A 15259-nucleotide genomic window follows, 5' to 3' on the forward strand; every position below is an offset into this window, starting at 1 on the left:
CAGGACCACTGTTATTCAGGAAAGTCCTAACCCCACAGAGAAACATTTTGGACATTTGGAGGGACACACATGGTTGGGATGGGATAGGAAACCTTCCTTCTGTGAACTTCTTTAAGTTAACTTATCTTATGATGCACGCCAGTGTTCTGCTTAGTTCTGTAGCCTGAATTAGTGCCATAGCAAAATATTTTGAACTTCATTGCAGAACACACATTCTTTAGGGCCCCTTGGCTTTCTCAAGACAAAGTCAAATGGATTCACTTCACATTGTGGATTTCAGTGGTCTGATTTCCATGGAAGTTGTGTAGCTTTTCAGACATTCTCTTCAGCGTTATGCAAATATATCTCACCAAAATGTCTTAAGTATGATTTGTAGTGAATGGTACTCCTCCAATCTTGCACAACAGGGAGAAGAGCAGTGAGAAGCTACAACTCCGAAGTGATGCAGAGTTTGTCACCATGCACCTTCTGTGAAAAGGATGAATGTGATCTTTGTTCAGCAGATGGCTCTTCATTAATTTACCTCTCTCGTGAACTCTTAATAGTACATGTAAGCCTGTTGTATTGTTGGCTGCTCTAATGTGGGCATCTTACCCATGTTGCACTTCTAAGAGTATTATTGATCTCGCCATCCTACACAAGGGAAATCAGGATGGGGAAGTTCCTCACTTCCACTCATTGGAGGCAGAGACCTGTCATTTGGAGAACTGAGACTAGGCCCTGTGACAGCTATCAGTTTATTTTTTTATTTTTATTTTTTAAAAAAACACTGATAGGTCTAGAACTCTTGTAGGAACTTGTATCTCCAAATGATTATCAGGAAGAGCCAGACTTCTCCCCAGAGAATCTGTCTGAAATGATAATTCCAGGTCAGAGCCAAATGTTCTCCTGCACCCATTAAAGTTCAGGGATTAACTGCACATTCCTATCAATGTAAACTTAGAAATAATTCCCACTGAGTTCAATGGGGATTACTTCTAGGTAAGTCTGTATAGTATTGCAGTCCAGACTTCTGTATCCAGAGACAGAAGGATCAAATACAAGTGCTAAGTTTCTGGCTGTGGTTCAGTAACATTAAGAACTTAAAAAATGTAAACATTAATTAATGTTCATTTTCTAAATAAATATTTAAATGAGATCAGATTTATTTGGAGCAAAAAAATTAGGAGTATATAGTTCTTTATTTGTACATTAAAAATAAGATGTGTTTTTTTTAAAGATGTGTTTTAAGTTTAGAAAATATATAATTATCTAAAGCCTTGCATTCCTTTTAGTTCAGCTTTTGCCAACCTGGTGCCCTCCAGATGTTGTGGATTACAATTCCCATCAGATCCAGACGGCACAGGCATGCTGGCTAGGACTAGTAGGAGTTGTGGACCAAAACATCTGGAAAGCACTGGACTGACAAAAACTAGTTTAGATTATGACATATTTTATTCTAACATTTAATTTGCAAGTATTGCTGACTTTAATGGCACAGGATCAAGTCCTAGCTACAGATGCAAGAGCCCTATTCTCTTTAGCACCTTTTAAACAGTTGCGTAGAAGGGAGAATTTCCAGCAGATATGGGGCACAACAAGCTAGGCTTGCCGAAATCCCCTCTTCTACACAATACTGAATAATGGCACAAACAAAGCAAACTGATGTGGTTTCCAAACAGCTGGCCGTTGCGTACACTCACGCAGTCACAAAATGAAAAATGCTAAATTTTAGTCAAGACAACTTTTACCAGAAAAAACGTATCTGGTTATTGCTTTTATTATTATTAAATGCAAGTGTGTGAAAAGCAGGCATCTTAAAGTTGAAGGCGTCTGTTTTTGTCGTGCACCTCGGTCTGAAATGTGATGGTGAGTTTGCAGTAGAAAATGAATTACTTGCCCTATTTCTTGCTGGGCAGTAAAACACGAGCTGAATTGGCTGCCTCCCAACTTAAGACAGCATGAAGCATCAGCTTACCCACACAGTGCCATGGGGAAGAGGCATTAGGAACTGTTGAATTGCATGGTGGGCTCTTCTGGCCCATAGGAATTTGAATACCTCAGTGGTAGTAATGCTACCATAATTTTTAAACAACCCCTGCTGTGGCTGGTCAGAGAAAAATGCCTTGCAAAGCAAGAGAATATCCCCATAAAGCAAGGAAACATGGTATAGGCTAAGATGAAACCTAGAGTGGGCCTCTTTTCACTCAAGGTCAGGGTGGACAAGAAAAGCCAGATGAGAGGTTAAAAGTAGCAGTGTTCTTCATAATCTGGCTCTTATCTAAATTGCAACCATTGCAATTTGCAAAAAGGTATAGGACAAACTACAACTAGTACATAGTCCTAGATGGTTCTTTTGCCCAGTTTCCAGAGTGCAATTGAGTTTGAAATTTTCATTTTCATTTACATTTTGAATGTTAAATCTTACCTCAACACTTAAGTGCTCTAGTCTTGTTGGCATATACTGGTTGTTTTGACTTTGGCAGCCATCAACTATGAAATCTGATAAGTTGTAAACTATATAATACTCAATACCATTGCATGTCATTTATAGAATGTCAAATATATTGTACACCAACTATCAAAAATTGTTAGATAGCATTTGCATTCAAATTATATTTTGTGTCAAATAATCCTATGCATATTTACATGGAAGCAAGTGTCATTGAGTTCATTGGGGCATGTTTTCAGGTAATTGTATAGAATTGCAGCCTTAAAAACCTTCTTATTTGAGTGAGACAGGTAAGCACATTTTTATGAAGTGTTTAAGTCTTCGCTCATTTGAAAGGGAGAGCTTTAAACATATGCTTAACTTTGGCTGATTGCTAATTGTTAATGCTGCCATTTCTCCTTCATTTAGATAACTAATTCTTATTCCCTACGCATGTCTGTTTTGTCCAAACTTTGCAATGTCTTGATTGTATATTTTTCTACTATGCAATGATGTATACATTTTAAGAGTCTTAGTTTGCGGTATTGCTGCAGTTTTCTTTACTGGGATTTCTAAAATATTTTACTGACTTTTCAAGTGAAAATGCAAAACAACCATATGGTGTTAAATTTCTGGCTGGGCCATCTTATATAGCCTACCTGTCCTTTCCACTGAATCTAGAAGTCATTGCATTTACTTCATTAAATGGCAACATTTTTCTGTTTTGGATTAGATTGTTCTTGATTTACTAATGAACAGTAGTGGGTGAGGTTTCAATAATCCAGCAAAAGCAATGTTTGTATTGAAGCAAGATCACAGATTTGGGGACAATTTGTCAATCTGGCAAAGACAATGTATGCATGGGAACAAGCTTCTGTGTTTCATCTCTTGCTACTGTAAACCCAGCATTGAGAACTGTGTGTGCGGATTTTGGATTCAGAATTTGGCTCTGCCAAATAGCCAGGCAGTACTATCACTGTGTTGAAAAGAAAAATTACATAAAGTTTTCAAATACAAGGCTACTGTATTTGTTGATCACGGGGAAATCTTTGTCTGTAGTAAAAATCACAGGATAGCACAGTGTACTTGGAAGCTAGATTTTAAATACCTGAAGAACTGAGAATCACTCTCCTTGGTCACAGAAGCTTTAGCAAACTGCCCATAGCTTTAGGTCACTCTTAAAGTTATAAGCCCACTTTGTCATAAAAGCCTGACGCAAACATTAATGGAGAACCAACTATTGTTTCAAGCAAACCACTTAAGAAAAATGTTATGCTCTTGAGCAGGGGTCCCCAAACTAAGGCCCGGGGGCCGGATGCGGCCCAGTTGCCTTCTAAATCTGGCCTGCAGACGGTCCGGGAACCAGCGTGTTTTTACATGAGTAGAATGTGTGCTTTTATTTAAAATGCATCTCTGGGTTATTTGTGGGGCACAGGAATTTGTTCATATTTTTTTTTCAAAATATAGTCTGGCCCCCCACAAGGTCTGAGGGACAGTGGACCGGGCCCCTGTTGAAAAAGTTTGCTGATCCCTGCTCTTGAGGAACAGTCCAGCATCACCTTTCCAGTGCAATTTTCAAGACAGTTTATAACACAGATTAAAATAAATACTCAGAATAAAATCGCAAGATAAAATACTGGCAAGAGATCAGAAGACAGTGGATGGAAACCAAGAAGTTTAAAATGACAACAGTTTGGCAGGCCAGTTCTTGCAAAATGGCAAACATTTTTGTGAGGTGGCGCAAGGCCATTGTGCAGCTCTCTTTCAGAACAGAGTTCCACAGCCCAGCTAAGCACTCTTCACCTGCTACTCATAATAGTTGCTCAAAACAGAGTAGGTAATGTGAGATATATGCAAGTGAATTCTTTGAATTGAACAAGAGACTACAGGCCCAATTTCCATCTAAGTACAGAATATAATGAGCATCCGTCTGGGCTATTGCAGAAAAGCTGTATTGTGTGGATGTATAAAATATGTTTAAAATAATATGGATGCATATTATTGATGGGGGGAAATGCACACCATTGCTGTAAACACAAAATATTTTGGTTATCATTGATTGGTTCCGAGTGAAAATTGTGGACAATTTACATCAAATTGAAATAGCCCATTAATTTTTTGCTAAGTTGTATGCTCAGGTTTTTTTATATTAAAACAACGACAACTGTATGTGTACACTCTCTCTCTCTCTCTCTCTCTCTCTCTCTCTCTCTCACACACACACACACACTATACTGAAGAAGAGTGAGTATTTCTATTGAGAGCAATGGCTACACTGCACTATAGCAGTAGGACTCAGCTTTTTTGGAATATTAGCCAAAGTTGAATGGATGCAATAAGTTTCTGTCTTCTATGAGAGGAAGTGCTTCTCTGAAATGAGCACTACCCATTGTTTTCATGGAACACACATTCAGAAAGCTTCTGCATGGGCAAAATTCTGCATCCACATGAGATCTGCTCAATTTTGGCCACTGTGTTTTATTTATTCTTTTTCGTGTCCTGAATAGGCTATGCTATCTTCCAAGTCACTTCTAAATGTCACATCTACAAATTTGGAAGTATTAGCTGCCATGGTTTTCACCAAGGGATCCTGAGAACTAGGTGAAATGCTATGATTTCTCTTAGACACTCTTCTCCAAAGAACTATGCACCCCAGGGTCTCCCAAAAATAGGTTATGACTTATGTGCGTATGTTTAGTGTGCCCTCAGCTAAACCTCTATCTGGCCTTGCAGACACCATGATTGCTGGATTTTATATCTGCTGACAGAATTCAGGTTTAAGAATAAAACACCAGAACATTAATTAATGTCAGCTATTGCGCTCACTGAACATTTTGAAAATGCAAACAAGTCTTTTATGGGCAAATGTGTGAGTAGGCTGGGATTTACTCACAACAGCTCCACTCTACTAAAAGCAAAATGCAATGTGATAATGGTGTTGGAGGCAGGCCTTTTGGAGTGCCAATTATTTTATTCTCTTTTCGGAAACTCTGGATTTGACAGATGCACATCTAAGATGTGTGCTTTAAGAGGCAGTTAGAAATGCCATGTAAGACTGGTTGGGTGTGAGTTTAGTTCATTGCCAAGACATGCGTGCTCCTGTGATTTATTTTTTCAGTCAGCAGTAAAGTAAATAATGAGGATGATGGAATAATGGGCTGGATGACATTTAGCAAGGGATCCCGAATGAAGTCTGTTGAGTATATTTCAAAGAAATAGCCAACAACTCATGAAAAAGTGGTGTGCTTCACAGAAGGCCAGTTATGAACTAATACCTTTATTGTTTTATAAAAAAAGAGGCGTCCTGATTTACGAATCAGTTTAACTCCTCTATCAAAAAAGTAATTAAACCAAGTCATGAACCATTTTATTTTGTACATGTTGCCTAAATCAAATGTTTCAATGTGAGTACAAGGAACAAATCACGCTAATCCAGTCTCCTCATTTGATTCTGTTTGGGAACAGTACGCTGGAAAGTTTAGTGAAATCCCCACTGAAATTGAATGGAACAGTAGAACATTGTTCACCAGAACGCAAATCAGGCTGTCTTCAAGAAACACTGCCGAGGCCCTTTCAGGTTCTCTTTATCTTAGCTAGGCTACTCAATAATAAAAGAAAAGTGGCAGTCTGGGTTTTGGAATGCCCTCTCTAAAGACACTTGCCTGGCACTTACTTTTTCAGTATTCTTCTTTACTTAGAAATTTCAGCTTCAGATTCTAAGTTGTTTTAAGGGTTGTATCTATTTTTTATTAATGTATTTGTACTGTGATGAAAAGATCACACCATCCTGAAATACTACTGTTACCATTAATAATATAGTAATATATTATCTTTCCTCCTGCAATAGCCCAGGGCACTGCACAACTTAATGAAAATGTGATGTTTTCCACAAATGGGCATTCATAGCACTGTATCAACAGATGTTTTTTTGGGATGATAGATCTTAGAAGTTCCCATAAGTCACTCTTGGGAAAGTCATAGGAGAAACCTGTACAATGCTATCTTTGGACAGGCAGTCACAGAACCTTGGTTAAAGCCACAAACTAGTGCAATATGTCTCTTAAAAAATAAAATAAAACACCTTTGTTTGCTAGCTGCAATCTTCACCTGTTGCTTGTATGCCGTATGTCAATGTCATGTCAATGGTATTGCTGAAACCCCCTCAAGATTAGTATGGAAAAGCTTTCCCCAACCTGAGGTTCTCAAGCACATGCCAGCTGGGGCTGATAGGAGTTCTGGTCCAACACAGCTGGAGGGCATCTTGTCCCCTTAATCCTGCTTGCACAGACATAGCTTGGCAAAGTTCTATTTTATCGCCACTATTGCAACTCAAAAAGCCCTTGTGGGATTCTGTGATCCTGTATTAACATCAAATAATGTGGAGACCTAGCTTACAAGCAAGCTGATCACCAGCCCCAGCCCAGCCAGATGTGGGATATATTGACTAAGGGTTCGGCACGTGTGGATTTCAAGAAGGGTAATCTATCTGTGTGGGCTGCAGAATTATTGACCACAAATATTTTTCCTAGTACCAGATATGTTTTTCCTGGCACCAAATGTGTAATAGAGTGTGACAGAACATACAACAGAATTCATGGAGGTAAATGGTTATATAGCATGAAATTAGCTCTTCCTGTGGTTGTCTCTCCATGAGCAAATAAATGCTATATCAGTATTACATTGTGTAAATATTATATGGAAGCCAAGAGTTGAAAGGGGTCAGAAGGCAGGGGAAGATCAGCTGGGGAAGAGGGTTAGTGTTAGGGGGAAAGCAGCAAACAGAGAAAGGTTAATCATCCCCTTGACCCCACCACTTTCCCCCACTTCAAATTGCCTTCTGCTTATAATGCTTTGCAGAGAATGAGCAAGCCGCTAAGGCTTTCTTCCATGCACTTGCACATTGGTCCTAAGTATACCAGAAGGAGACAATTCAAGTGGTCGGCTGCTTGAGCCCAGCACATACTTTTAGTAGTAGAATGAGCTATGCATAAATGCTTAAGTAAATAATCCCCAAATTTTCAATTAAGTGCAGGTGTGAAGTTTGTTCCTTCCTTGGACCTAAGAAGTGTTATGCAGCTGTACAAGGAGTAAATATTCTGCAATTGTAGAAATCCAGAATCTAATAGTTTTAAGATTGCTTCTCATATCCTCTTAAGTTCATGCAACATAGTGGGATAAGCCCTGTCAAACTGAGTTACTAAAGCTTGTGTAAGATGATCCAGAAGTTAGAAATAATTCTAATTAAATGCACTAAATAAACTTATCCCAGATGTTTCTAAGACAGCCATTGTAGAGATGCTACATAACTTCATGGCAGGAGAAAGTGCATATAAAGTTTCAGACCTCCTTTATTCCAAAGTTCCAGACGTGTATCTGGGCAGTTATTTATTTTGTTTAACAAGAAGTATAAATAATAAAGTAAACAAATAGCCTAGATATACTTCTGTCACCCAATGGTATGGTGTGATTTACAGCTGATTAGAAGTACAAGCAACTGTTCCATGAAGATGAAAATGATATAGATCTTTAGGAAGTAAAAAATATTCTTTGTATATCACTTCAAAGTATCTAAGCAGTTTACAGAAAACAATAACATACAGCAATTCAATTACAAAGTAAGAGCACATATACATAAACACAGTGTAAGAACAAAATACAGCCAAATCTTTGTCAAGGATGACCTAGGCCAGGCATGTCCAAAGTCCGTTTCGGGGGCCTAATCCAGCCTGCTGGTCAGTTTAATCTGGCCCCTGTGGCAGTTTATTTCCTGGGGTAAAATCCTAAAAAACCCTAAACAACTTCAATCCTAAAAAAATCTCAACAACTTGGTCGGCCCCCATGGCTCTTCACTTCATCAAATCTGGCCTCTTTGAAAAAAGTTTGGACACCACTGAGGTCCTGGGCAAAAAGGAAAGCTTCCAGTAAACATTGTAAGCTGTACAAATGATACACGAAGTACCAAATTGTGGGGAAACTAAAGAAATCACTGGTGAGTAAAATATGTACTTATAAAATAAAACATTGCAATAAATAAGGAGTCGCATGTGTTTAAGCGGCGCTACACTGATTGAAGGAGCAATTCATGCAATTCAGGATACAAAGAGCAAAATATAAACAGGGTGCTAACTCTGCCCTCAACTCTGCCTTTGTCCTAACTACCTCAAGTTGAGGGACGGGTCCCCACCCATTTGGTATCTTGCACAGAGCACCTTCCTTTGTTCCCTTAATGACCCATTATCTCACCAGGAAGCTAGCTGGGCTATTCCAGGAATTAGAAGGGCCACTGGGCTTTCAGCTTAACCTCCACAAGTCATAATACTATTTTAGTCTGTTATGATAGGTCTGGGTTGCATATCACAAAATAAATCATGGCTAAATGTGAATGGGCATCTTGGTGATACAAGGAGCTGAAATCACAGGTGCTGCATTTCTATCTTACTCCTGCTGCAGAGGCTGTGCTACTGGCATGCAAGCTATGAGGCAACCCAGTCAGATGGGCAGGGTGCAAAAAATAAAATTAGGAGGAGGAGTATGGTATGGTTTAGTGTTACACCAGATGTCAGCTCATGGTTTGTCTTCTTCAAACACACCACTGCAGGACATTTGTGAAGATAATATGCACATAGAAACTGATACAATGGCAGTCATATTGGCACATGGGAGTGATATCCAAGGCAGGCCATTAAGTGGTGTGGAGGAGTGTAGAGCAGGAAGCTTAGAAATAAGATGTAAGGGGAACAACCCCCAAAATCTGGCTCATACACAGCTGGTTTCATATTTTAGTGTTCAAAGGAGGCCCTTGTGACTTGCCAGATGTGAGAGGACCATCACTCACCATGCAAGAAAATGGGCATTTATCTCTTAGAAGAATGCTTTTTAAAATTCTGATCCAAGTGGGAAGGAAATAGTATTATGTACACATGTGGAATTAATGTTCTGCAGTTTTCACATATAGCAAAAGTGGCCAGCTTTGTAGGATGTCAATTAAATTCACAGGTTTGATTGTACAATGTGTTCTTAGCTACAGTTTCGGAATGTGCATTAAAAAAGAAAAGAAATGCCACATTACCTTCATTTATAATGGAGTTCTTCAACACAGGTATGTCTCTATCATCTTTAAAACATCTTGTTGCTTGACCAAGTCACCAGTGCATCAGTGATGCCAGTTTTTGGCTACGCTATTTCAGATTGTGATTATACAAGGGGTTTTCAGTTGTGTGTGAGAATAAGCAGTCGATGCAGACATGCCTCAACGTCTCCCTCTGTCTCAAACATGGGTCTGAGCTTTGCCCTTGTTTGATTTTTCAACCAAGAAGATTCGGCTAAATCTTTTTTGTTAAACATGTTGAGTTCAATGGGAGAGGTAAGCATATGCTCAGCTTTCACCTTCTGAAATGAATGGGGCTTAAAGGTGTTTAAATTGGCTGCCCTAAAGCAGTGATAGTCTTCTGTATAAGGGATGGGGAATGCATGACCCCCACCCCAAATGTACTCATACATCGCCTCCCATCATCTCTGATCATTGGCTGTGCTGACTGGAGCTGATGGGAACAGGACTCCAACAACATCTAGAAGGCCACAGGTTCCCAGTCTGCCCTAAGCAGTTGCTACAGAGAAGAGGCATTTGGGGGCCTTTCTTGCAAGTGAAAAGTTGCAAATTCTCCAAACAAAGCCAATTGCCTTCATTCCCTCTTAGCTTTCCAGTGGCATCTCTCCTGCCCCGTCCAGAGCAAATTTCCAGGTAGGCCTACTGTACTTGGAGCATTATTATAGAAAACTCATGTCCTTGCAAAACAACATTGTTGTCACTCTTTGGTCATTCAACAGAAATTAAATGTGTGTTTCTTGTTGAAGTATGGGAGCATTGCTCTAGTTTACTTGTATTGGTTTGAATCATATTATTCCCCAATGCAAAATGGGTGTTTTGACACATGTGTAACCAAACAGGAAAGACAAGGAAACAGCTGTGAGGACAGGCTTGGAAGGCAGAATGCTCTTATTGAGTTATGAAGACTGTGTCTAAGAACCATGAATAAAACCCAGCAGTCACAAATGTGATGCATTAAAAAGAGGATAGGGTAGGGGGAAGCTTTACTGACTCATGATCAGTCTGTGATTCACTAGACTCCACATATTTATGCTGCTAGACACTTCAGTTCTGTGCACCTTCTTGTTAGGTTAGGCTACTAATGCTTCCTCTGCTGTTGCTCAAACCCTTTACTCTACCTGAGATTTATAGATGACGTCTTAGTAACATGGAACATAGGATTAGGAAATATTTGAGAAATTCCAGAAGGACATCAACAACTACCACTTCACCACCAACTTCAGCCTGGACCAGTCCATGCAACAGTTCACTTTTTGGACATCAATGTGCATCTGCACATTGGACTGATAAGCAGCACCTTATGCAGAATAAATATAGAATCAGCACCATATACATAATGAGATGCCTCTAGCATTCTAGAAAGTATAACAAGAGCCATTGCCTGTAGCCAAACCCTAAGATACACTGTGTTTTTTCTAGTTTCTTGGACGGGCTCACATGCAAAATTTTCATCAGGCATTCCTTAAATGTCAATACCACTCAATGTAGTAAAAAGGTCTGACTGGTATGTAGGAATAATCTCCTATGGGTGTGACAGAATATACCCCTTGTGTCACCTATAACTTTCAGTGAATACAAATCCAATATATTATCAACGATCCATAGCTGATGCTGAACCATTATATTTCCTTTCTGGTTTTGAGTGGTAGTTCTGTCCCTGCTTACAGACCGCCCCTAATGTAAAGCAGCAGGGCACTAGCAGCAATGACTGGCCATACAACAGAGACACAACACAACACAACACAACACAACACAACACAACACAACACAACACAGGGACCAGGCTCTGCCTCAAATCCAGATGTCTGTAGCTACATCTACCCAGGCAAAGCTGTTGCAGGATTTGTTTATTCATATTTAACAAAATGTATTTATCTCTTGATCGTAAGAAAACTTCCCAAGTGGTTTGCAAAAACATACAACAAAACATTAAAATTCTCAATTAAAAACAACAACACATAAAAGTAGGTATTTGAAAACATTCCTAAGATCATCAAAATCAACAGCAGCTAAAAAGAAATAAAATACATGAAACTTCCAGATGTCTGGAATCTAGGCCCTCCTATTTTTAAAAAGCTGGTCCTGAAAAGAAAAACACTACCTTTAACTTCAAAGACTCATTCACCTGCTCATCTACAAATGGGAACTATACCACCTGCAAGTGATTCCCTTCTACTTCCTTCATGGGACAAGCAGGTGAATTCTATGGAAAATAATGAATAGATACGGTACAAATCTGACCACAGAAATGGCAATACTGAGAAACCAGGAGGGAGAACATTGCAATGTCCCAGGACATTCCACTGCTGAGCTACTGCTCTAAAGGTACCGATGCTAAAATTATACTATGACCCATTATAATTTTTCAAGTTTGTTGCTAGGCTAAAGTTGAGGATATTTAGGAAAGGAAAAACAACAACATAGGACAGTTGCAAGTGGCAGATAAAAAAAAATCCTGCTTGTGAATGCCTATATTGTGATGTGCATACCATTCCATAAAGTATGTGTGCAATTAACAATGCAAAGTAGACTCCTGCATACAGAAGAGATTAGTCTTCCTTTTGAACTGCTTGTGGAAGAGAGGCTGTTGCACCAGCTATCTGGGACAACTACAGTAGTCCTAAGAGATGGAGCAAATCATAAAAACACATTGATGTTGAGTGCATCACCTCTGGGATTTTAAAGAATAGGTTGGATAAACATCTGCCATCGAGCAGTTATTTAATCTTGAGCTTTATTACATCTTTCATTACTCAGGGGGTTGTGATGACCCTTGAAAGCCTATCACAATTTTAGTATCCTATGACATAACCTAAATTGTCTAATGTCAGTTGACCTTCTTAAGAACCTGGCATTCTTCTGAGTTCCAAAGTCTTTATCAACACTCCCTTGAGCCCAGCCCAGCAGATGAAGCAGCTCTAGCTTTGAGCTGTAAAATCTGTATTTCTGGTTCTATCTAGCATGGATATTGGGGTTAAATTCTTACATAAGCTGGGACATATGGAAATATTAGCACTGAAGAGAAACAAGGCAAGTCAGCTCATGTGCTCTGTTTCTCTGTTATGGCTTACAGCTGAGTAAATGAAGCTGGAATGCTGGAATGTTTTGTGGACAACATAGCAAAAGCGAATGTCTCATCCATGTCTTGCAGTAGCTTTCCCATGAGCTTGCTACACACACATCCACAGTGGCTCAATTTTCACCTACAATCATGGCTTATTTTGAGGCAGGACCTATTTCAATGTCGTGCTAGAGTTGGGGCCAAATTAGAGGTGACATGGGGAGAGCATGGTTGGATTGCCTGGATTTGGGCCACAGTACAGGGCTTGCCAATCAGAAGGTCGGCGGTTCAAATCCCCATGACGGGGTGAGCTCCCGTTGCTCGGTCCCTGCTCCTGCCAACCTAGCAGTTCAAAAGCACGTCAAAGTGCAAGTAGATAAATAGGTACCGCTCTGGTTCACCAGAAGCGGCTTAGTCATGCTGGCCACATGACCCTAAAAAACTGTCTGCAGACAAACGCTGGCTCTTGAGAGCCACAACCCCAGAGTCGTCCGTGACTGGACCTAATGGTCAGGGGTCCCTTTACCTTTTACTGAAGGAGAGGAGGTTATCCCTATCCTTGCCATTTCTCTAACTTACATAAATTGCCTGTACCACATAAGGTTAGCTGTGAAAGAGGAAAAAATAAGAACAATAGGTGTACCTATCTCCCTCCAGCCCAGGGTTTAACAGCAACTATGAGTTAGCCTGGAAAAGATGAGACTGCAAAGAGATATGATAGCTATCTTCAAATATCTCAAGGGCTGTCAAATGGAAGCGGGAACAAGCTTGTTTCCTCCTGCTCTGGAGGGTAGGACTTGAACCAGTAGCTTCACATTACAAGAAAGGAGATTCCGGCTAAACACTTTCTGACAGTGAGAGCTGTCAGAAAGTAGAATAGTCTCCCTCTGGAAGTTGTGGACTCTCCTTCCTTGGAGAGGCTGGATGGCCATCTGTCATGGATGTTTTAGCTCAGATTCCTGCATTGCAGGGAGTTGGACTGGATGACCCTTGGGTCCCTTCCAGCTCAATGATTCTGAGAGTTTGATTTTAAGTCAGGCAAATGGCATGAGGCTCAAACCCCTCTTCCTCCAGTGTTGCAGCCCCAATCCAATCCCCAGTGGGCTGTTTCAACAGAAGAAAGAAGGTGAGGATATCTGATCATGGACCTTTGATTTTGCATCTAGTCTGGCTCTTAGTGGCTTGGGAGCCACTGCAGTCCTTCCTATGCTGCTCTGAAAACATTCTTTAAAAATTATAACTAACTTATTAAAAAAAAAACTTATCAGACACAAGTTTGAAAATTATTGAGGCACAGTAGATCAGGCCCTTAAAAAAAATGTCTGCACTAGTTGGCCTACACTAGCCTATTCTGCAAGAAGCTAACAAAACAAACTCCAAAACCCCTGAAAAAACCCTACCCGTTATGAGAGGAAGAAATGTATAGGTTCAGAAAACTCACAGTATGCCACAGAGGGAACATCGAGGGAAAAGAAGCTGCAAGAGACAATAGCTTCTGATTCACTCATGATGCCTCATTATCACAGTTACTCAGCTCTTGTTGGTTTGTGGCCAAATGTGCAATCTGACTCCACAGAAACCCAGAAAGGTGCTTCAGAAAACACAAGTCTTAATGTGATGATGCAGTCATTGGGTACTGAGCATAGGTATGTGTGAACCCAGCCTTCATCTGCTCTGCCTATAAAAGAGCATTGCAAGTTGACACTCTTTAAGGATGCTAGAATCTGCCTTAAACATTTTGTTTTTTAAGATAATGAGAAATTACAGAAGTATTTTGAGGCGGAGGTAGAGAAATGTTTAATAGGTAAAATGATGAGATGGATTTTAAATTAGAGTTAAAGGCAAAAAATCTGGAACCATGTAATAATTTGGAAATCAGTAAGGGGGGATTGAGAAAGTCATTGTAAAGGAATAAAGATTGGAATTTAATTGACTGGCCTGGGAGGAGGGTCAGCTCGTCGTGATTTGGAAAATATGTGGTTAAATGTTAAATGATTTTTGCTACCTCTGTGAGAGGGGGGTTTGGTGTTTGTTGCTCCCCTCGGTGGGAGAGGGGGGAGTCTGGAATGTTTAACCATGTATTATATTGTATTGGCTTTAACTGGTTTTTTTTAATTGGAAAATCTAATATATATATTTTTTAAAAAATAAACATTTTGTTTTAATCAGTTATTAATCTGTTTTTGATTAGAAGCTGTTTTTAAGCTGTTTGCGGGATGGCGAGTGTTTGGTGTTGTCTTGCAGCTTAAATATTTCAAAATTATAGTTTTCCTCTGTTTTATTGCTTGTCAGTGTAACTGAACTGTGATTATGGAAATAAGTTTGCAAAGGAATGTGGCACAGAGGTTGTTTCATTGTCCTATTCTGTCTTTATTACGAAGAATAATGAGTTTTAATCAAATCAGCTGGTAACGAGCTGCCTCTGCATCTGCAGTGCCTTTAAATATTATGATTTTTTCAAAAAAAATAAAGCCATTTCTTTCCACTCCACCCCTTGTCTGATGGCTACTCTACATTCTGCTGGGAGAGCAGCAAGTGGAAGAGACACAAACAAAACAAAACTAAACTAAAAAAAAACCTAACACAATTGTTGGCTTGCTTTTCATTTTTCAACAAATGCTGTGTGTGCTGTTCAGAAACAGAATGGGCTCGCTTTTAGATTTGGCCCTGGCCTGCCATT

At 39.7% G+C, this 15259-nt stretch overlaps 1 protein-coding gene across 3 annotated transcripts in view; it reads left to right on the forward strand.

The window, feature by feature from the left end:
- The window catches only part of CD109 (CD109 molecule), a 67753-nt gene extending 67055 nt beyond the window's left edge, over window positions 1-698 (forward strand). For all 3 annotated transcript variants that reach the window (XM_033143252.1, XM_033143250.1, XM_033143251.1), the window contains exon 33: window positions 408-698. In XM_033143252.1, coding sequence (XP_032999143.1) covers window positions 408-580 — 173 coding nt within the window. In that variant the 3' untranslated portion in view covers window positions 581-698. The remainder of the gene's footprint in view (window positions 1-407) is intronic.
- The last annotated feature ends 14561 nt before the right edge of the window (window positions 699-15259 follow it).

Source organism: Lacerta agilis, chromosome 3 (assembly GCF_009819535.1).
Source record: "Lacerta agilis isolate rLacAgi1 chromosome 3, rLacAgi1.pri, whole genome shotgun sequence".
NCBI classification, from domain to species: domain Eukaryota; kingdom Metazoa; phylum Chordata; class Lepidosauria; order Squamata; family Lacertidae; genus Lacerta; species Lacerta agilis.